Raw genomic sequence first — 22,153 nt, 5'->3', positions numbered from 1 at the left:
ACAAATTCATTTGTTTTATCATCATTCATTTTTGTCAATTTACACAGGCCTAAGGGAAGGGAATTGCTAGAGCATTTGGGCAATGCTGTGTGTGATTTGCTGAACTTAGCCTGGGGATAGAATCTCTGCAGAGCCAATTTTCAGTCTGAACTTTACTGTTACTGCACCAAAGTGGATGGTAATTTATGTATGTCTGCATTTTCATCTCTACTGCAGTCAAACCAAACATCCAGCCCTCTACAAAAAAAGGAAAGTCAATTTGCCATTGATAAATAATCTCATTTATAAATATTAGAGAGCAGGCGATGAATTAGATTTTCACCTATAGAAAATGGGATGCATACTGAGTAAACAGCAGTGTTTAAGACTTTTAATCAAGATGTTGAATAAAGATTTACTTAACACCTCCTTAATCTTTATTTTTTAACTGCCTCTGAGAATATTTTAAAAGAAAAGATTTGCTCAATTCTTTAGGTTGAAGGATGGATGAAAGAATAGATGGAGCAAAGGGATGGTAAAATGGTGGAAGGGCGTTATCCCACACCAACCAAAAAATAGAGATAGAATAGAGAAGAAAACTGATAAGATCAGAAAATCGATAAAAGAAAATACAAGTTAATGTGCATTTTCATCCACTACACATCCATGTCACCCAGTGCAGCAGTGAGGCTCAGTGACTAGTTTCCATCCATCTAACTAGTCAGTGAGCCTCACTGCTGCACTGGGTGACATGGATGTGTGTAGGGGATGGAAATGCAATTATAGGAGCTCCACAGCACAGAAGATATATCAGATTTTGGACATACACGCGATACTTGTAAGCAGGATGATGTAATTGTTGGTTGGCTCCGCACATGAGATTTGTTGACAGTAAGAAAAATCACCAGCCCTGTCCTTTAACTTGAGATTCCTCTTGACTCCGTAAATACCTTAAAGTACTTTTTTTAACCGCATGCTGATAACTACATTGCAGGACCAATTCTTCAGCTCTGTGTTTTCCTTTGGAATGGAGTTAAACTTTTACAGTTCTTTAACGAGATCTTCAACCACATGTTCCAGCCAGTTTTCATTCTCACACAGGGCCAGAAACATGGCGGCATCAAACTCACATGAATTTTTCATGCATTTTTATCATTCTCATTTAGCTTTTTGTTGTGTTTCGCGAAATGTTGTTTTATGAAAAACATGACATTACAGAAAACACAATGACATTTCAGGAAACATAATAATATGAACACAACATTTTGGAATTAAACAACATTTTGGAAAACACAACAAAGCAGGAACATTACAGGTTTTTACAATTGAATACATGCAATAGTTCATTATTGACTATGCATCTTCAAAACTCTTCACACAGATAACACATTTCCGGAATACTTTTCTCATTCAAATACATTTTGCAGCTGTTACTTAAAGTTAAACTTAACCTAACTTAAAAGCTCTTCAGTTTATGTTAAAAAACTAACATGTATCCACAAGTACAGCCATCTGCCAAATCATAACCACATAATTTACGTCTATATTCAACCAACCCCCACCAAAAAACAAGAGAAATTGCAAAAAAAAATCAAGCTCATTGAAACCTTTCCTCTAGAAGACACTGCAGTGCATTCTATAGAGGTATAAATCTTGCAGTATTATGGAATGAAAGGTTTATTTACACAATATACACATTTCTTATGCTATCAACAATGAAAATACAACATATACACGTAAAAAAAAAACATATCACACAGTGATTTACTAGTTCAAAGACTGCCATAAAAAAATGCATCATGTAGTGTGTGTGTTATTTTTTATGTCTGTGTGTTCTGATTGACAAATGAATTGCTTTTTGTCAATGGCAATCAAGCGTTAGTGTCTGCTGGAAAGATTTGCTTTTGTGTGTAAAATGAAATGCTGTGCCCAGCAGCGTGTTGGTAAAGTTGACTGTATGAAGAGTTGGAAGATGTGGACTCATGCTGTGTCTACACACAGGGAGTGTCATGTGAGCAGCATTTTTAGCAGAACTGTCGTTCTGTGCTTAAAACTGAGGAAAACAGACATGAAGCCTAAAAATATGCTTCAGCTCCTGGTGACACATGTGGAATGTGAGCTGTTGTGTGGGTCAGTATCACTGAAGGGTGCCTTTTGGTGTCTGGTATATAAATTATTCATTTGCCATGTTAACTTGACATAAAATTGACTATGAAAAGGTTTGTTATTCACCTTTTTCTTTGCCTGAACTAGGGAGCTTCAACATTGCATCTTTTTGTAATCTTACTTCCATTTTAGAGTGGAGTATAATTACTTTGTTTAGCATTGTAGGCTTTATCACCTTTTACTTGCCAAAAAGATGTTTTTAAGCTTTTAAAAAGAGCTGTTATTAAGTCTTACTATTTTTTCAGGTGAGAAAGCAACCATTTCGATTCCCAATATGTGGTCAGTTTACCCAAATAACGCCTGTTTGGAAATTTGCTGCAACATTTTCGGAGCTGTATGAGAAAAACCGGCTGTATGAAACCAGCTGGTTGGCATACAAAGCACATTGACAGTGTTTTTGTAATTATTCTCACTGCCAGAAGGGGTAGACAAAAGTTCCACACTGCAAGTTTAACCATGGGTAGCACAGCTTGCTCTGTGAAAGGACACCATAACAACTGGAGGATGAGAAAAGAGTTTTAAAATCAGAAGTGTTTTGAACATCGTCCTCTGACCCTGTCACAATGCTTTGGAGCCCCGTAGGATTTGCATCCACCACTGAGGGACCAAGAACAGTTGAGGCTTAGGCTAAAAGCTGTAAACTTGAAAAATCCACCAAAAAGGCTATATGTTTGTTCATTTCACCTTGTCGATGGGAAACCAACAGACCAACACCCTTTTCCTGAAAGGTCCTGGGCTACAAGGTAGCCGTCAAGAAACCACATAGGGTTCTATCAGTAAATAGTGTAAAATGAACATATACAAATATGAATGAATATATGAATCAATGTGCAAGTGCACCACAGTCCATGCATGATTCAGTAGTTAAAATGATGGTGATGATAATGCACTATCATTATTATTGTACCAAATGGGCTGACATGATTAGTATGTTTTTATGTGCAAGTCTTGAATTTTGACTAACCTACAACATTGAGTAAATGACAACTTTAAGCATGTATTTTTTGTACTTCATCACAGATGATGTTGTACAGCCAGCCACATCACACCTATTAATGCTGGAACCGAAATTAAAAGATGCGCAGACGCCGTGAGAAGATTCCACAACGAGCAATCACAATTACTGCCTAATGCCACTTAGGTCCACCACATGTGACAAAGAGACACAATGTTGCAAGCAACCCCTTTACAAAGGCTGGCTGCGCACAGATACACTATGTCATCTTGTCACTTGTTGGCCCAGAACCTTTTGCCTTTGTACAGTGGCAGCTTTCAGCTCAACCCCATTGATCAGCTTCTGATGACACTGATGAAGCTCAAGCTCAACTTGCTCCAGGAATACCTTGCAGAGAAGTTCAGTGTTTGTCAAAGCAGTGTATGCAGAATATTAGCATACTGGATTGACCTAATGGAGAATCACATAAGAAGCTACATCCCATGGCTGCCCAAGGAGACATTAGTTGAAACAATGCCCCGATGTTTCAAAGAACTGACACAACCTACATGAACAATTGTTCGGAAACCAGCCTGCAGAAGCCCTGAAACCTCGACTCCGGGGGGGAATTCTACAGCCATTTCTATGGGCAGAACACAGTTCAGTTCATGGTTGCCATTGCACCTTGTGGTTTGATAATGTTCACCAGCATTTGGAGGAAGGAGCAGCAACAAGTTCATCACCTCTGACTCAGAGTTCCTGGAGTACCTCCATCAAGGGGGTTAAGATGATCAGAGATCACAATGAGAGGACGCAGAAAGAGAAATTGAAATGAACACTGCTACTGCTATCAGTTTTAGTTAACTACAACTGATGTAATATGTTCGATTTTAAAGTCAAAGTAACTTAATACTGATCAATAACAGTTCTCTTCATAAACCTTCTCGTTTTGTAATTCCTGTTTTTGTGAAGCACATATACTTAAATCTAAAGTATTTTTTCCATAAAATCGATTGCTATTTGTTTCTCTTTTCACAGTAACAAATGAATAAATATTTTGTACATTTCCAGCCTGTGGGTAAATAAGTCCCAAAGTGGTACCTCTGGTAAAAAGCAGGGGACTCTATTGGCCACCTTCTGGTGTGATGTGATGTAACCCTTGGACACTATGTTGTCACTCACTATGTAGCCATGAGGCTGCGCCCCCTACAGTCATTTGTCCTGTGCAGTCCTCTGCTGCATGGAACTCTGCCTGTCGGGGTAGCTAATAGCAACACAACACCCAACTGAAACCAAATGTTGGTGGAAGGATACAGAGCCAAAGTCCAGACATCACGTCCAGGCTTGCATCTGTTTGCACTACAGAGCTACATGTAGGTGCATACTTCAGACAGAGCTTAGTCACAGTCATAAGTGGAGCGGCCACAGGGGCAGAGGGGGCGACCACCACAGGGCCCACGCTGAGTAGGAGCCCTGCTGAGGATGTAGCGTGGAACCCAACTGGGCAGCTCAGCAGGAATTTCTCTTAACTTTTTCTATTGATTCTCCATGGTAGTTCATATCACTAATGATGTAAGGACGACATGGAACTGAGACAGAGCACCTGGCCTGTCACTGTCTGTCAGTGATTGTACTGAACTGTTCATCAATCAATGCACATAGAGTGCCTCATGCTGTCCTCAGTGCTGAAACGTTTGAACTGCGACTGACAACCTGTTTTCTTTTTGTTCCTCATAACAAGCTTGTCTTGTTGTAGACAAAGTGGCTTCACTGTATGTTTTCTTAGACAGAGGCTTGCTTGGCTCAATAAATGACAATTTGTGTTTTTGGATAGGATAGGATATATCAGCTATTTTACAGCTGTGAATTTTAAAATGACTTTATCAGAAGAGCCCCTTGAGAATGCTCTGCCCCCTCTGTGTTGAGAGTCTAGCTCCTGGTCACTGTGCCGGGCATCTGTGGAAGAGCCACGCTAGAGGGGATGTGCAGGTGACAGACTGGAGACATAGATGAGAACTCTGTAACGGCCTCAGGAAAGGGACTCTGCGGTCTCCTGCAAATAAAAAAAATAGTACATAATGCATTATGGACTGTCAGGACAATTAAAAAATGCATGTGTCCCCTAAACAACCTAATCCACGCATACATCATTTTGTTCTCAAAGCAACCTTTTTCTTGTATGACTTTATTTCTAAAATATTATGAGTCTTTTTCTCATATTATATTAAATATTACAATTTTTCACGCAAAATTACAACTTTATTCTCAAGGTATTGTGTATTTTTTGTATAATAATATGAGTGTTCTCTACATATTTAAGCTTATTCTTCTAGTAGTTGTTGAAGTAACATAAAGAGGAACAAGTCCCTGGGTACAACAATTAAACAACAACTCAACATCCCCTGAAAATCTTGTTTTTGCTGACGTCCAGTGGTTTAACTTCTCACCTTGCTGCAGTGATGTACAGGTGTACTCCAGGACACAGTGGCATCACTGTTGGGTGTGGTTACAGGTGCAACAGAGCACACTTCTGACCACACATTAACACATCCATCAGTGATGCTGAATGTGGTCAGAGGTGAGACAGGCTTGAACGATTCAACCAAAAATGGCAGTGATGAAGTGCTGAATTACTCTGTAAACAGTTATCTTCCCTGTTTTCTGTGTTCAAATATGGTGTACTGTGTAGAAGACTGCAAAAGTATGTTTTCTCTTTCTCCTCTGCAGGGCCGTTGGGTTTTGGTTGAACAGGGCCCAGTCGCTACTCTACTGCAATGAGCATGGCATGCTGGGTACTTTCTCTGAGGAGGTGAAGAGCTGTAGCTGCCCCGTCGAGCAGCCTACCTGCCAGGGAGTCATTCCCTGCATTGTGGGCACCTCGTCCACCTCCTGCTCCTCCTGTGCCAGTGACAACGCAACCCGCTGCGGAGCCTGTCATCATGGCAACCTCCTTCATCTTGGTTCCTGCCGGCCGAGCATCGCTGCATCCCTGGACCATTATCTGAACTTAGACCTGGACATGCCTGACGCTGAGGTTTGGAGAGCTTCTCATATATGTATTCCCCTAGTTCTCAAATCTCTGATACCTCTGATTACACTCAATATCATGACAAAGATCAAAATTCAAAAATCACATTGCTACTGGACTTTTTGTGCCTACCCCCAACAATAACCAATACAGCACAGCAAAATACACCACAAAATGACAAACTAGTCCTACATGGCTGCAGTGCTGGAAAAATGCTACAGTCTCTGACAAACAAAAATGAAATATGGTAATATGAATATCATCAGATTCTGATTCAAATATTGCTAAATTCTGATTGGTGCATGGAAATATGTGACATCACCTTTTTACAACTGAGACCCCCCACTTCAAACCAGAGGAGCTGAGTTTTGCAGAAACTTTTATGTTCATGTAGGTCACCATCGCTCAGAGTAAGAAGATGATTTAGAAAATAGGCTTTAAGGGCCATTAAAGACAAAATGTATAGATTACTTGTGTGTTTATAGCAACTTTCAACTGAAAAGTTGCTGATGACATAAGTGTTTTTGATACTACCATGAGGAATACCACAAACCAAAGTAGAAAATCTAAAATCCCACACATTGGGTCCTGACAATTTGTCAAACAAAAACAAAACACTCTTACTGCAGAGAACACACATTATAACAAATACAGATAATTACAAAACAAATGCAATAACAAAACTTTTAAATTGACCAAAAAAAGTTGACCAGAAAATCATCATGGCAGTAAGTCATGTAGCTTTTAAGTTTAACCCACTGAATATATCAATTTGTGTTGTACGGTATGTACTGTAATAAGAATGATGATTGGCTATGTATGAAACAAAATGAAGAAAAGGAAAAGGCAATATATATTTAAAAAAAAGTCTGTAGCTACACATTTATAGCCTTCACTCTTCAAAAATATCCACATTAACAGTCATTTCAATCCTTTACTTTGCATTGAAGAAATGTTATAGATAAGATTTGTAAATCAAATATAGTTATTAGTTTTCGCACCAAGCTGCCAACTCTGCTTTGTGTAGGCAGATTTTACCCGCTTCAGTGGATCATCATTTAGACTTGACAAAACCAATTTCTGCACAAAGTGTGCTCAGCAGTCTCAACAGCTGTACTGGAGAGATTTTTCATCACTATTCTTTTTTGACATGTGATTCTTTCAGTAATGACAGTCAGTGATCTCACAGTCTTTTAATCCCTCTGCAGGTGAAGTACCTGCTTCAGCGACTGGACAGCAGAATAGAAGTCCACGCCATCTACATCAGCAATGACGTCCGCCTGGGAAGTTGGTTCAATCCTGCCTGGAGGAAGAGGATGCTGCTGACACTCAAGAGTAACAAAAATAAGTCCAATCTCATCCACATGCTGATGGGCATTTCTTTCCAGATATGCTCGACTAAGAATTCAACACTGGAACCCGTGCCTGCCATTTATGTCAATCCTTTTGGTGGAAGTCACTCAGAAAGCTGGTTCATGCCAGTGAACCAGCCTGACTTCCCTGACTGGGAGAGAACTCGACTGGACGCCGTCGTCACGGCACAGTGTTACAACTGGACATTGTCTCTGGGCAACAAATGGAAGTCCTTCTTTGAAACAGTTCACATCTACCTGCGAAGCCGCATTGTCACAGATGATCCAACAGTGAATGAAACACTCTTCTATGAACCATTAGACCTGGATGACCAGACGTCCAACCTGGGGTATATGAAGATCAACACGCTGAAAGTGTTTGGATACAGCATGCACTTTGACCCTGAAGGCATCAAGGATCTGATTCTCCAGCTGGACTACCCTTACACACAGGGCACGCAGGATGCTGCCTTTCTGATGTTGTTGGAGATGAGGGATCGCATTAACAGGCTGTCTCCACCAGCACCGCAGCCACTGGACCTGTTTTCTTGCCTGCTACGCCATCGGCTCAAGCTGTCGGCCGCTGAGGTGGCACGCATCAAGGACTCTCTGCAGATCTTCAACTCCAAGCTTCCCAATGCCTCTCCTGAACCTGAGCTGGCCCAGCTGTGCAGCTAGCTAGCTTAGTCTAGTTCAAGAGTGATACCACACAAAGAAAGCTGCTTCAGGGACAACCTTAGACTCAGCGGGCGGGTCCTAATCAGTTGGAGTCTTGGACCTAAATTGTCTGGATTAATAGAACATCCAACTCTGAAACCTGACTGCTGGGGTAGTCGTATGGTCACTCTTGGGTGGTGTTCCAGTGTCAAATTTTTATCATGAGCAGCTGATTGTTGCTATCAGAGCCCTTTGGCTAACAGCAGAGTCATGTTGAAGACTTGTAAGAGAACAGTAGATTCTGAGACTCTCTTTCAGGAGCTCTATTGTACTCAACTGGAGGCTAACTTTTGTTATTACAGCCCTGCTTTGGCAAACTGTACAACTGGATGAAGCTAAGAGACTCTCTTACACCGACGTCTTTGTGATTTTGAACCTCAGAGAGCCGATGTCATTACGTATACCTAAGACCTCTGCCTTGCAAAGATAAAGGCCATTTTGATATGTAAAGTGGAACTCTTAAGGGGTCTTCAAAAATTAGTTAATGGAAGAGGATTCCCCCTTTTCTAACCCTATTTTCTTTGGCTACAGAACAATCTCTGGGGAGGGAAAAATTGGATAATATTATATATGTGCTGAATGAGTTGTTATGTTATGCTTAACAGTTTAAAATTTGATAATCCTGGACCCTGTTACTGTCTTTGAATATTTCTTTTTAATCCCTGCCTTCCATTTTATCTGGCATTTGAAAACTTGTAAGTATCTATGCTTAACATCTGAGTGAGAAGCCTGTTAGTGATGTTCTGTCCTTGGTGGTGTGTCTATACCAAAAGACGGTGAACACATCTGCAAATTGAATGGCAAAATATCTTAAATGTTGAGTTAAGTTTTTGAGCTGAAAATCATAAAGAAATCTTCTGATGTGGTGACAAAAAGGTCTGTGGATCTAGCGCTGTAAATAATGCTCCATCTAACCCAAGGTGTGAACAAGTGCACATTGCTTTTTAGATAACCAAGTGCAAAGACCAAAAAAATGTTTATAACAAAACAAACTCATGCCTTATATGGAGAGTCAATGTTAAGATAAGAAGCACATTTAGTTTCTGTGTTTGATTTCCCGGCGAAGGCTGTATTGCTTTTTATATTTCAATATTTCTACCAAGACAGAACAACAAACACATTCTCCAGAATACGTGGTAATGTAGCTTATCCATGTAAATGCCAGTCACACTTTCTGCAGTTACTTGTTTTTGATTTGGTGTTGTGAAACTTTGAGTCACTATTCACAGTGCACACCAGTACTTGCATACTGTAATTGTTCTGCAAAATTCAATTAGAGAACCTCTAAGCAACTGATAGAACCTGGTTGATTTTACCATTATTTCAAAATGGTTTTTAATGGTTTGGCTTAGTCTCAGGTCCATGAAACAGATTTTCTTTTTTACATGATGGGTCCAATGCTAGCTGCCAGTTACCACGACGACTGGGGTAACAAGGTTTCTGCGGGCAGTGATGGTACTCTTGAGATCTGCAAACTTACCAGGATCATACTTGATATGATTTTACATTTACTTCACTAATTTCTCACTGAAAGTCAGTAAACCTTGTATGTCATTTTCAGCAGTTCTTCTGTGCTCAGCTTGCTTAAGTAAAAACAAAGTGGTTTATCTATTTGAGATCCTTTTCCTTGTTTCAGAAATTGCTTTCAGCCTTCACTGTTGTAACGTGTGCTCTGGGAAATAACACATTGATATACAATATATTACATAACCAGGTTATCTTTGGTGTGCAGACAACAAAAAATCATGTCTTTTCCACTGTCCTCACCATGTGAGAACCCTGTACACACACAGGCCCAGATTTACTAAGAAAAAGATACAGCATGAATAGGTGCAGGAAGGTCGAGATGCTATTGATATGACTGATGTTTCACTAGAATACTGAGGTAAATGCAACCAGATGCTCACTATAAGTGTAAATGCAGTTTCTAGACTGTTGTGATGTCACAGTTCACTGAACTCCATGTTCAAATTCCAGTTTTAAGAACACAAAATTACAACATCCTGTCCCCCGTTTGTTTGCTGTCACAAAATAATCAGATGCTTTGTTTATTGATAATTATTACTCTATTGGTTTATATTTACAGTGTTATATTTTTATGGGTTTATTTCTTTTTAGTTAGGCTGACTAAAGTGCAGCTGTCATGGCTGTAGTACCTGAGTCCAGCATCAGTCTCAAGTCTCAAGACAGTTTCTCTATTATCTTGGACCTGTCTCAGACTTCTTAGTGTTTGACAGTTCCAGCCACTGGTATTTGGTCTTGACTGAGTTGTCAACTTTTCAATTTTTATCTTAGTTAAAAGTTCCTGCCCACCATGGATGGCTGCTCTCATAACACACTGTAGAGGTGCCCTATAGAGACACAAAATTCTTTGACATCACATACACTTTTCTGTCATTTACAAGTGCAGGTATATTTACTTTCCATAGTGTATCCTGTAACAACCCAGCATCTTAAGCTTAGACCTGTAGTTTTATGCACAAATGTGTGGGAAGAAACTTTCATAGTTTGTAAAATTGTTCAAAAATATTTTGGTTCTAATATCGTTTTTCTTTTTTCATTGTGGTCATTGTCTCCTGATTCTATGACATTTCTAACTTTTCTAAATTCAAAAAACAGTACTTATTTAGGGCCGCAACTAACGATTATTTTCATTATTGGTTAATCTGTCAATTATTTTCTTAATTAATTGATTAGTTGTTTTGTCCATAAAATGGTGAAAATATCAGTTTCCCAAAACCCAGGGCAAAGTCCTCAAATGTCTTTTTGTGTCCCGACCAACAGTCCACAACCCAAAGATATTCAGTTTACTCTCTTAGAAGACTAAAGAAACCAGAAAATATTCCGATTTTAAAAGCTGGAACCAGAGAATTTGGAAATTTTCCTCTTAAAAAATGACTCAAAACGATTGATTATCAAAATAGTTGCTGATTAATGTAATTGTTGGCAACTAATCGATTAATTGACTAATCGTTGCAGCTCTGTATTGTTTACACTCAGTTTATTAGGTCTACCCAGCTAAAACTAAAACTAGAGGCTGTACTTTGAATTGTATTGTGTAATACTGCCATACTGACCATAAAGCTGAATCAACACCTTTCTTGAACAATTTCAACAAATACAGGACATTGTAACCTTCATGAAGGTACTGCATTGGTTTTAGCTCAATGGACCTGGCAACTCAGTGTATTACAGTTTACACTCACTCTATAAAGAATATTTAGAGGGTCCTTCTTTCTGTTTAACTGACTCGACACCCTTTTATGTGTCAGTCTTGACTCAGTCTTGAAACTGCTCAGATTTGGACTCAGCTTGTGAGTGATTACAGCCCTGACAGCTCTGTAGATATTTTTGTTGTTCGCTCAGGCCTTGTCTTTGCAATTTTTGTAGAATAAAGGTTAATTCACGATACTCTTAGCACAACCTTCCATGTGGCTTGTGTAAAAATCTGCGCTATACTCTATTTAAACCAGAGAATTTTCCAAGTGAAACTGACTTTAGTAAATCCAGCAGAATGCATAATCAACACCTGTATCTCCACCTATAATTTGCACCAGTCCTCCCTAAAACGTATTTGCAATACGGGCAGAGGTGCGCCTTGCAAACATTTGCTAAAATGACATTTAAACTGCAACTCCGGCCTGGTGCACTTGTTTCGTACATACACCACATGTTTCTGTGTCACACGTGCGCCTAAAAAAAACGCCACAAATGCCTGAGTAAACCTGGCCCTCAGTGCGTTGCCATAAAATGATGCATAAACTTCCAATTACCCTCAGCCCCTCATAATAAGATGAATGTCCTCTAATATACAGAGTGCAGTGTTTTTTGTAAGATGAAAAGCCAATTTCCTGGGTTGTCAGGAAGCAAACAAGAACCAAACGCACACTGTCACATTACATCAGGCTGCTGGTTTATCTGCTGGAGAAAGGCAGCGAGGAACAGAGAGAGAGACAGGAAGAGTGACAGAGACAGGAAGACAGGGAGAGAGAGTGCCACGTTGGCCAACTTGAGCCCCCCCCATAATGAGGTGGGGAAGGACCCACTCTGCATTGGGTTAATAAACAGTTATTCATCTTCAGCATGGCACCCAGGAAACAGGAGTGGGTTTGCCCTTGGGCTAATCTTCAGGCCTGTGGAAGACAGCCAATCTATCAGAGCACTATTTAGACTGCATACTACAAACTTTCTGCACCTCCCAAAGAAGCAAGGGGGAAGAGAAAGAAAATGAGAGGGTGATTGAGGAGGGAATAGATGACATAGAGGGAGAGATGGAGGAAAGATAAGGGTGAGAAAAAGAGGGAGGGAGAGAAAAGGTGAGAGGGGTTGGGCTCGCTAGTCTTGCAGTGATTTATGATGTTTAGAGAGTCAGACCGTGTGAATTAATGAGGTAGAATCAGTGAAATCGACTGGCACGTGTGCATTTATGTGTGTGTGTGTGTGCAGACCTTGTGCTCGTGCACCTGTGGGTCATTTGACATACTCATCAATAACGGTGTAGATTTGAGGTTTGAAAATTACTTTCAAATTACATTATTACAAATGTATCTAGAGGAATGATTCATGTTTGTGAGAGTGAGAAGGACATTTTGATGCAAAGTTAGAGGTTGTTTGACCTTGGCTGAGAGAGGAAGAGGCAAACTGACTTGTTCTTATCATAAGGTGGTTGATTATAACTGTGTCAGTAGCAGCATCATGGCTGGCAAATCTGAAATTCAGTTCCTATAGAGTTCTTCAGTTTCACATGGCAGCTTGCAAAAAAATACAAAAATAATGTATTCCCCACATTGCTTTCCAAGACTCACTCAGCAAACTCATTCATTACCTCCGACCAAGAATAGACAAGGTCACATTACAAATTCACTAGTATTGCAGCAGACTTTTTTCTTTGTCAGCATTTTGAAGATGAACTCCAGTAAAAAGTAAAAAAAAGTTAGCTCTTACAGTGTTACATGTCCCAACATCCTGCCTTCTATTTAACAAAAATCCCTTCACTACTCTCTTTCTTTGCCCTTAATAACAGATTTTTTCATGCATTCAGTTTCTCCACCTTGTCCACAACTGAACAACTTTCAAAGCAACAAGAGTTCCAACACCACTGGTGTTTATTTTGTCAAGGAAAACGAGGGTGAAAATATGTCGATTACCTTTTCGCAGCAAAACAAAACAAAACAAAAAATTCATCTTTGAATGCAAAAACTATGACAATAATGTGAATGGACAGATGAACTAATCGCTGATTTATTGCATCTTTTTCAGTGACCTACTGTACATACAGTATATTTGTGAATTCACAGAGAGTAGCAGGGTAGCCAGATGCACCACCTGTTTGTAAGTTCAAACTTCACCTAGAAATAATGTTATAGTGGAGATTTACGCATCACAAATTTAAAACTGGTTGCACCACACGAGCTAGTTGTTACGTACAGACAAGTTGTTACTACAGTTTTTCTCAATTGCTAAGACACATTTCTTGAAATTATGCTCCATTTCCCGAAACTCTAAACACAAATACATAACTGCACACTCATCTTCACAAACTTCAAACTTCCATGTCAAAATCAAACTCTCCACTCAAAACCATGTAATCATACATCTAAACCAAACTTTGCCTTCAGAAATAAAACAAAACCCATCAAACACACACAGTACAAAGTAGCCATTACACACTGGTGAGATCAATTCAAAACACTACTGTAAAAAACTGTTACCGCAGTGAATAATGGTATTTATGGTTTTCCTCAAGAACAACCTCTTTACAAGATGAACACAATATAAAGACACAACACATTTATACATTTTCAAAATTTTTAATTCCTCAATATACTGTAGTAAAATAAACTATGTATATATGTTTATATACACACACACACACAAACACACACACATATATATGATAACACAGTCCTGATCCCTATTTACTATATGGTGCACTACAATTATCTTCCACCATTAAAAACTCCCACAATTCAAGTAGTGTCCATGGCAAAAATTACAGTCACAAAATATTGATGACTGATAGATGTCCAAAATCTCAATTTCCTGATGATTATAGAGGGGACTACTGGGTGTCTGTGGAGAATAGTGAACAAGGGAGTGATTTCAAACTCTGCCATATTCTTTGGATGCTTTTCATAGAATGTTCTGGAATGTTTATATCTCCTCCATGTTTCAGGGGACAACAGTTGCTAAGTACAAAACAATGGTTGCTATGTGTTGATTTGCAAACAAAAGTGTTACACCAGTGGAATATAGTGTATGAAAAAAGTGGGGGTCAAAAATTAGCTGCGCAAAGCCTCTTGCTGCTGCTAACTAACTCTAGTGGCTTGCTTGATCACAATAAATTACTGAGCATCAGTGCCAGACTTTGTCCTGGTGGAGTATGACTGGTTTAAAAGAACACCACATGGTTTCTTTTTCTATCCAAACACCTCACATCTTCAAATATCATAGCTTTAGATGAAGGTAGAAGGATTATGTTGTTTATGTCGCAGCAAGGGGACCAAGTTTGACTTGAAAATCTGCCATATTCTTCCTTGGAGGTGAAGATGAATTAATTCAGCTGACATTTTCACTCAGGTGGCTGCCTTGTTTATTTCTAGAAACAGAAGTGCACTTTGGGATAAGTGCTTTTGTATATTCTCCAACTCAAACAAGATGTGTCTTTTTGCAATGAGTAGGGCTATCATATAGTGTATGCCACAGTGTAAAATGTTTACAATGGGACATAAACTCACTCTTGCTCTCTCTCTCTCTCTTCTGCTTACTTAAATTGCAGTGTGTCCTTTCTACATGCAGGATTTAGGGTCATTAATGGAAGCTGTCCTCACCAGAAATATGACAGCAGTAGTTGTGAGTTCAAACATGAGCTCTTTAAACTTTCCTGACAAATGACCTCTTGCGTTAGCGCAAATAATCTTGCAAAGCAAGAAGTTTTTACTGTTCCATGCTGTAGGCTGTGGATCATGCCCCATTTCAACAGTCAGCATTGATTTCTTTTAACCTTTAAGGCGATCATTACCTAACCTTAACCATGTGCTCTTTAGTTGACCGAACTCAACCACACCTTAGCAATAGGGTTGGAAGATCGGAAACTGCTCGGTGTATGTGCTGCTTACCAAGGATCAGAGTTCTTACAGGTCTTTAAGAGACTGAAGGAGCTTTTACAGCAAATCAAGCAAAATCAAAGTATTATAGAGGGTTCCTGGAAGTCCTATCTGTTGAATTAACAGCGGATTTAGTTCTATTGAATCAATACGTGGTGGGTGAGATGCTCGGCAGCAGGCCATGTTGGGACAGAAAGTAAGAGGATCAGTACAGCAAGGCTAGACAGGATCTATATCTTATTATTTGTTTAGCTCTCAAGACGTAAGCAGTTTTATATCTATATCCTATTGGTTTTAACAACATCACCTTGCTACAGGCAACTTATATCTATCTCCTCCAGTACAATCTAAGCCTTATTGGTTATTTAGTCTTCAACTGCAGCACAGTTTTGATTTTTGCAAAGTGAGTTTTCTCTGAGCACTGGAGAGAGAGTTAGAAAGGGGGATTTTGACTTCTTAAGCTAATGGTGGGAAAAGCTCCAGTATGGGTGTTTTGCCAACACTAAACCTCTCAGCTAGCACCAGAATCAAAGAGGCTGTTCAGACCTTAGAGCAGGAGATTAAAGATGTTGAATGTAGTTTGTGTGCCCAGATACTAACGGTCTCTTTCAGGACACTAAAGACAGGTGTTGGCCAGTGAAAGGAAAAGGGGCAAATAGTGTATAGTGACCCTTAAAGGCATGGATACTGCTTTTATGTCATATCGAGAGGGAGAAGAAAGGGAGAACATGACTCGTCTTTGGCTTCTAGAGAGGAGGAAGAGCACAAAGGCATACTCTGGACTTTTGACTGTAGATGTGTGGTTTTTTTGTGTGTTTGTTTGTTTTTTGTTAGAAAAAATGGGAATTTGTGTCTGTTGAAGGGGAAATCCACCTATGTTTCACATCATGATCAGTTTACTAGCCATACTATTCAACCTGTAAAACATTTGTATAATGTCTGCAGTGACTCTGGAGGAGTTTTGTCAAGAGAACATAACTCTAGTGATACCACCAGGATTATCCTAGTTTGGGCATCAAGAATTTTTAACAGAAAGCCAGTGGTACAAACTGACAGCATGGAGTTAGCCCAGCTGTCTACAAAAGAGGATCTCATGAAAAGGTGTGTGAGTTGCAGTGTGAAAATTGATCTCGTGTTTTTGGAGCTTCACCCATACCATTGTTACTAAAGTCATACTAGTCCTCCTTTAAAGAGCTGGAGACTGACAGATCTCTTGTTAACAGAGAATAAGTTGTTTTCAAAAGTGTAGGTGAATGGACTTTTCCAGTTTGAGTGGAGTTGAATGGACTTCTCATCTATCTGAGATTACAGATGTAGGTATTACAGATGTTGGTAGGACATAAAATAAAAAGTATTTTTGTCTCTCAGTTTTGGAGATGTTCGGAGGTGTTTATGTCATGGGTGGGATTCCTACAAAATTAGTTAATTAATTAAAAGTAGGAGCTGAGTTGAAAGCCTCATAATCAGACAAGATTTTAATTTAGTTTCACTTCATTATTCAGTCTGACATTGTGTTAGAGATGTCTGTTTGGGGAAAGGGGCTTATTTTACTCCATTGGTAGCAATGTCATTTTCTGTCAACACAGGTGGTTGGCAGCTAAAAGCAGTTAACTTACATTGTGTTTCATGATAATCAATGAAATATGCCATTTTTAGAGTTGGTAATTGGGGAAAAGTGCTGTCAATGAGCCAGAGCTATTTGAATAACTGATAAAAAAGATCTGTCAGCAATTCAGAGGTGTGGAGGAAGGCTATTGATTGAGCTGTTAAAGTAAGGTATCCAACAGTGTTGCCATATCTCAGCTGCACTGTTTTCATGCAGGATATCTGGAGCAGGGTGACCTGCATGCTGCTGAGATACTACTTTAACATCCTAAGCTCAACATCCTAGACATCTCTTCCTTCTAACTGTCATGCAAGATATTGCAGCTGACATTCACTGTCACCAAAGTCCAAGTGTGGTGATCCTGTAGGACTAGAAGGATGGAAGACATAAATGATCTAGTAGCTAGGATGAGTTCTCGTTCTTTTAACCACAATGGCTTGTAGAAGGGCCTAGAGCAGTGCAGCATCCCTTCAAAGGAAATTTTTTGTCATGGCACCCCAAGCCACCCAAACCCCAGTGTAACTTGGATAGCCTATATTTACATAGAAGTTTATCGGTTTTAACAATTTTATAATATAATATAATATAATATAATATAATATAATTTTGTATATTTTGTAATCAGATTTACAGATAAATAATTTTGCTGAAAAAAATAAACAATGACTACAATTAAATACATTCATATGTTAAAGGTATTTCTTTCATTTTCAGCAGTTAAAATGAGCTTAAATTTAAGATGTACAAGTAAAAACAAACAAACATGCCATTTTTCTGACTGCTGATCTTCTGCAAAACTCCAAAGCTGGATAGCTTGTTGTGTTACTATGACAACCAGCAACAGTGAGTTGTCATGTCAGTTGTGGCTACCTGCATATTAAAGAAAGTTTAATACGATGATTTCGATATTTATTGCTTATTTATTCTGTTTTGTTATCTTTGAAAATTTAACATAAAATAGTAAACACATAGTTTATGTGAATGTCACCGTTTTTTTAATGTGGTGAAACATTATTAAAAATGCACAATAGATAAAACATAATAATTAATCTCACGGCACCCTTGTCCTGTCTTCACCCCAGGGTGCTGCAGCACCCACTCTGGGAACCACTGGCCTAGACGTTTGAGACTTTTGAGGTAGCTGGGATTCTCTGAGAACTCTCTGAAATGTAAGACTACGTAAATTAAGCACACTGTAACATTTGTTTTTTACTGTACTGAAGTTCATTGGAGTTGCTATTGGGCCATTATAATCATTTTGTTCAGGGATCCCACCAACATAGACGACGACAGGAAGATAAAGTTTGTATATCTACGTTCAGAACACTTTGCCTCTCCAGTTCCCTTTGAGACTTTTCCTTTTTCATATACATGGCCCTTTTTGTTCCTCTCAGCTTATCCATTCTTATTCACCCACCACAGAGTGAGAGAATGACTGACAGAACGAGTGTGTCGGGTAGAATAAAATAGGGAATGAGAAAACAAGAAAATAAGACAATGAAAGGATGACAAATTGAGATAGAGAATGAGGCAGACAGGCTGGCTGACATGCAAATATTCCCCAGCGGAAGTAGCAGTCCCTCGTGATAGTGATCCTGTCATTTGAGCGAGAGCCTGAACAGAAGAGGATGGCATACAACAGAAGAGGACAGTTTATTCTGCTGGGCAGAACGAGGGGAACGCTGCCACATTTTAGAGGCAAACAGACCCAGAGATGCCATGAATCCAGTTTCTGTCATAAAAGTGAAACAAGAAATACATTCCTTGTCTATCACTCACATACTCGCACGTTCTTCTGTCACTCTCTTGACGAGAATGATTTTCTCTGGTTAGCTGTCTTCTGTGATTTTGAGCTCCTCATCATGAAATTCTGTTACAGTGGTTATTCTTAGCGGTTTAACTAATGATTCCGTCTTCAGTACATTTCTGCAGAAAAGATGTTGGGAGATACTTTTGACTCGTTTTCACACATCAGGAATTTGTTTCTCTGTGGCAGCAAATGACGTTACACGAGCCACCAGAAACTGCTGTAGAGAAGTTTCTGCTGTAAATGACACACTGTAAACGGACACAATAAAACTAGCTAGCCTAACAAATTGAAGCCTACAAAACAAGCTATTATCCAACATTCTGTAGGAGCTGGTGTGTTACACTGGTACTCTCTCTATTCAAAAAGAAAGTCTGATGTATTGGTTACTTAATTGTCTAGTCCTTGGATATAATACAATACTTTTTTATACGTATTTTCCAGAAGAAATACCATTGTATATCCAAGGCAATGTGGTAGTTCACAGAGTTCTAAAAGCAGACATCTGAACAAAAAGGATACTACTGGTTGAAAAGGTCGGAAACCACCTTAAACTGACCTAAGAATACACAACCATCACCATTTGGCACACTTACAGATGCCACAAGTTATATATTGTCTATTTTGATTTTTTGGTGTATTATTTTTTTTTAGATGGTAGTTCATTCACACCAGTATTAATTCCACAAAAATGCTTTAACTGTGCAGTACATCTATGGGTTTTTTACTGATCTGCTTTTACTGCAACTTGGTAGAAACTGTGCATTGTACAGTTACTCAAGAAATTCTCATGAATTGCCCTGTTGGAGGAAACTAAATCAAGAGAGATACAATGTAAATAAGTGTGGTTTTTGGCACTTTTACCTGGTACAACAGTCACAATTACTCGTCAAGCAATTATTGATTCACCCAATGATCACTTTGACCTTCTGTATGTAAAGTACAGATGAACTGTCTGAAGCAAAGTTCAGCATTTGCTTGAGTAGGTATTACTTCATCAGGCATTCATGTTTTGGGAAATCTTAACTATTTTAATTATCAGATTTGGAAACATGTAAAAACAGTGTTTTTCTCACTCAAATCAATGAAATGCTGATCATTATGAAAGGTTTCCAATAGTGTGGGTTCATGTGCTTTAACAGCTGCCCACACACTTTGACATTTAAGTTTGAGCAAATTCAGTGAACCTTCGTTTCATGTAACACATGACATCAGTGGCATTTGGCAGCCTCTGCTGGCAAAAAAAACTGTTTATTTCAAAGAAGTTTTCAAAATGTTTGTCGAAACCCAACAGACTTTTGCTCACTTCTTTCTTGATATCATCTCTCTCTTGCAACTCTCACTTGGAGCATATCGAGGCAGTGAGTGTGAAAATGTGAAATGCAAAGCTTATCAGAAAACTTCTTGATGTGTCCCATCCAAACTCTGCCAAAACTAAAACAGTTCTCACATTTTCATTAATCTGGAGGGCAACCAGTGTGCAAATAATTATAGAAGACTCATGAAGTCAGTTTTTCATTTATTTCTGCTTTTATGCTGCAAAAAAGTTCATCAGTAGGAAGAGACTTTAAACAGCTTGTTCAGAATACAAACATCTTCAAAACAGAGCATGGTTGAATATTTATTGGATTGAGACAGTCCAGCTTCTGGTGGGTCCCCATATGACTAGACCACAAATGACTGAGTCTGGATAAAGGCAAGATGATAAATTTGATGTTTGGCTGAAATCTTTACCCCTGACCTATAAGGTGTTCTGACAAATTTTTGACTCAAGGGTATTGAACTGAGGTCAATCTGTCAAGAGGGGTGATTACAATTAAAACAAACTGAAAAGTTAAATCAATTCACACAGTGCAGAAAACTGCTGCTGTTCCCTCTTGTTGCTCCGCTTATGATTATCGAGAATACAGTTACAATCTAGAAATGTACTACCTGGTGACCGTACAGTGATTCATGTAATTTTAACTTGTACATAAACCTACAAACAAGCAGTTCTGATATGCCTATCAGTCAGCTCTATAATGACATGCTTTTTATTCTCCTTGGTTTGAAGATCTCAGTGTTTTAAAGAGGTTGTAAATGCTCTTATATTAAATGATGAAAATTAAAATGAAATGACTGGCTGCTTTACTTGGATTTTGTGTGATAAAGGGGAATATATCACCCAATGTTTAGAAAACAGAAAACTGGAGACATGCATATTTGTTAAATGTTTGGTTGGACAAAATAACAGGAACACCTTACAATGTAATGCAACACAGACAAAATAACAGTAAACTAAACGTCCTATATGGCCATTAAGTTGAATCAACCCCCTTTCTGAAACCATGTCACCACAAACACTAATTGAAATTGAAAAACAGTTAGTCATCCCTCTTTGCAGTCAAAAATGTATGCAAATGTTTTTTGTTTAATTTTAACTGTATTGTTGCTTTTTACCATCAAAACAGAAGAGTTGGTATATAACTGTGTCTGTGTTTGATTCACAGCAGTGGGCAGGTTGAGCTCCAGCACCAAGAGCCAAGCCCTGAGGCTACATTCACCTGGGGGGGAGTTAATGTCATCACTCCCCACTCCCTGCTGTTCTGAGCTTAATGTTTCTTTGTTGGGAATGATTAGGTCAGATCCCTGACACTAAACATTAACGCTGTACATTTTCATAATGATCTGTTCCACATGAGTTGTTGGACTTAATATCACATTGTCTGAAGCTGGATCTGTGTTCACTGATGTTGTGTATTACATTTTTCCTTTCAAACTATGCACCTGATAGAATACAGCGATGTGCATTTGCTACTTTTCTGCCATTTAAGTACTCAAATACTGAAATATTGTGGCTTCAACATTTAAGTAGAGTGGTAGGAAACAAAAACATAAAAGATACAACATGTACTAAACCTGCAGCTCACGGCTACAGAAAGATCTAATTTTCAAAGATTCTGGCTTTCATGGTGCATGACTTCATGTCTACAACTTAAATTTGGTCCAGTAAACCTTTATATTGCTCATGTTTGTAAAGAGAGATGATGTTACCCCCCTTTTAAGCTAACCCCAGTTACATTACAAGGTTGACAAGTAAAACTGTTGTTTCCTGTCAGTATAATTGAATAGAAACTGTACTGGCTAGCCAAATGTTCAGCAACTGATCATTTTAAGAGAAAACAGACAACATCATATCTCATAATGCTTAATCTCATGGAAGCTGAAACTGTTGATTCTAACAAAGTAATCTTTGTCAGAATGACAAAGTGTTTGAATTTTAAAAGCTAGTACAGCAGTGGATACCTTCTAAAAGAAAAAAGTCGAAACGACCAAGCCAAGCCCAGACATCATCACTAAGTCATACACTGAAACATGTATATTGATAGCATAGCATCAATCATAGAGCCTTTCAGACTGTTGCTCTTCTCAGTAAATCAGCCAAAACAACAGTAACATGATGTTTTAAAATAAAAGCA

General features: G+C 38.8%; 1 protein-coding gene and 1 long non-coding RNA gene across 3 annotated transcripts in view; both read left to right on the top strand.

Annotated features, from left to right (window-relative positions):
• Nucleotides 1-9,787, top strand: part of brinp2 (bone morphogenetic protein/retinoic acid inducible neural-specific 2) — a 192,411-nt gene extending 182,624 nt beyond the window's left edge. For both annotated transcript variants that reach the window (XM_042427797.1, XM_042427798.1), the window contains 2 exons: nucleotides 5,807-6,113; nucleotides 7,316-9,787. In XM_042427797.1, the coding sequence (XP_042283731.1) occupies nucleotides 5,807-6,113; nucleotides 7,316-8,137 (1,129 nt within the window). In that variant the 3' untranslated portion in view covers nucleotides 8,138-9,787. The remainder of the gene's footprint in view (nucleotides 1-5,806; nucleotides 6,114-7,315) is intronic.
• A 4,233-nt stretch (nucleotides 9,788-14,020) lies between these two features.
• On the top strand, nucleotides 14,021-21,326 carry LOC121908903. The gene is made up of 3 exons (XR_006099321.1): nucleotides 14,021-14,718; nucleotides 17,971-18,057; nucleotides 21,185-21,326. It is a non-coding gene; the product is annotated as an uncharacterized LOC121908903 (long non-coding RNA).
• The last annotated feature ends 827 nt before the right edge of the window (nucleotides 21,327-22,153 follow it).

Source organism: Thunnus maccoyii, chromosome 12 (assembly GCF_910596095.1).
Source record: "Thunnus maccoyii chromosome 12, fThuMac1.1, whole genome shotgun sequence".
In the NCBI taxonomy this organism is placed as follows: domain Eukaryota; kingdom Metazoa; phylum Chordata; class Actinopteri; order Scombriformes; family Scombridae; genus Thunnus; species Thunnus maccoyii.
The sequence above is the reverse complement of the archived record's forward strand: the minus strand, read 5'-3'. Positions and strand labels throughout refer to the sequence as shown.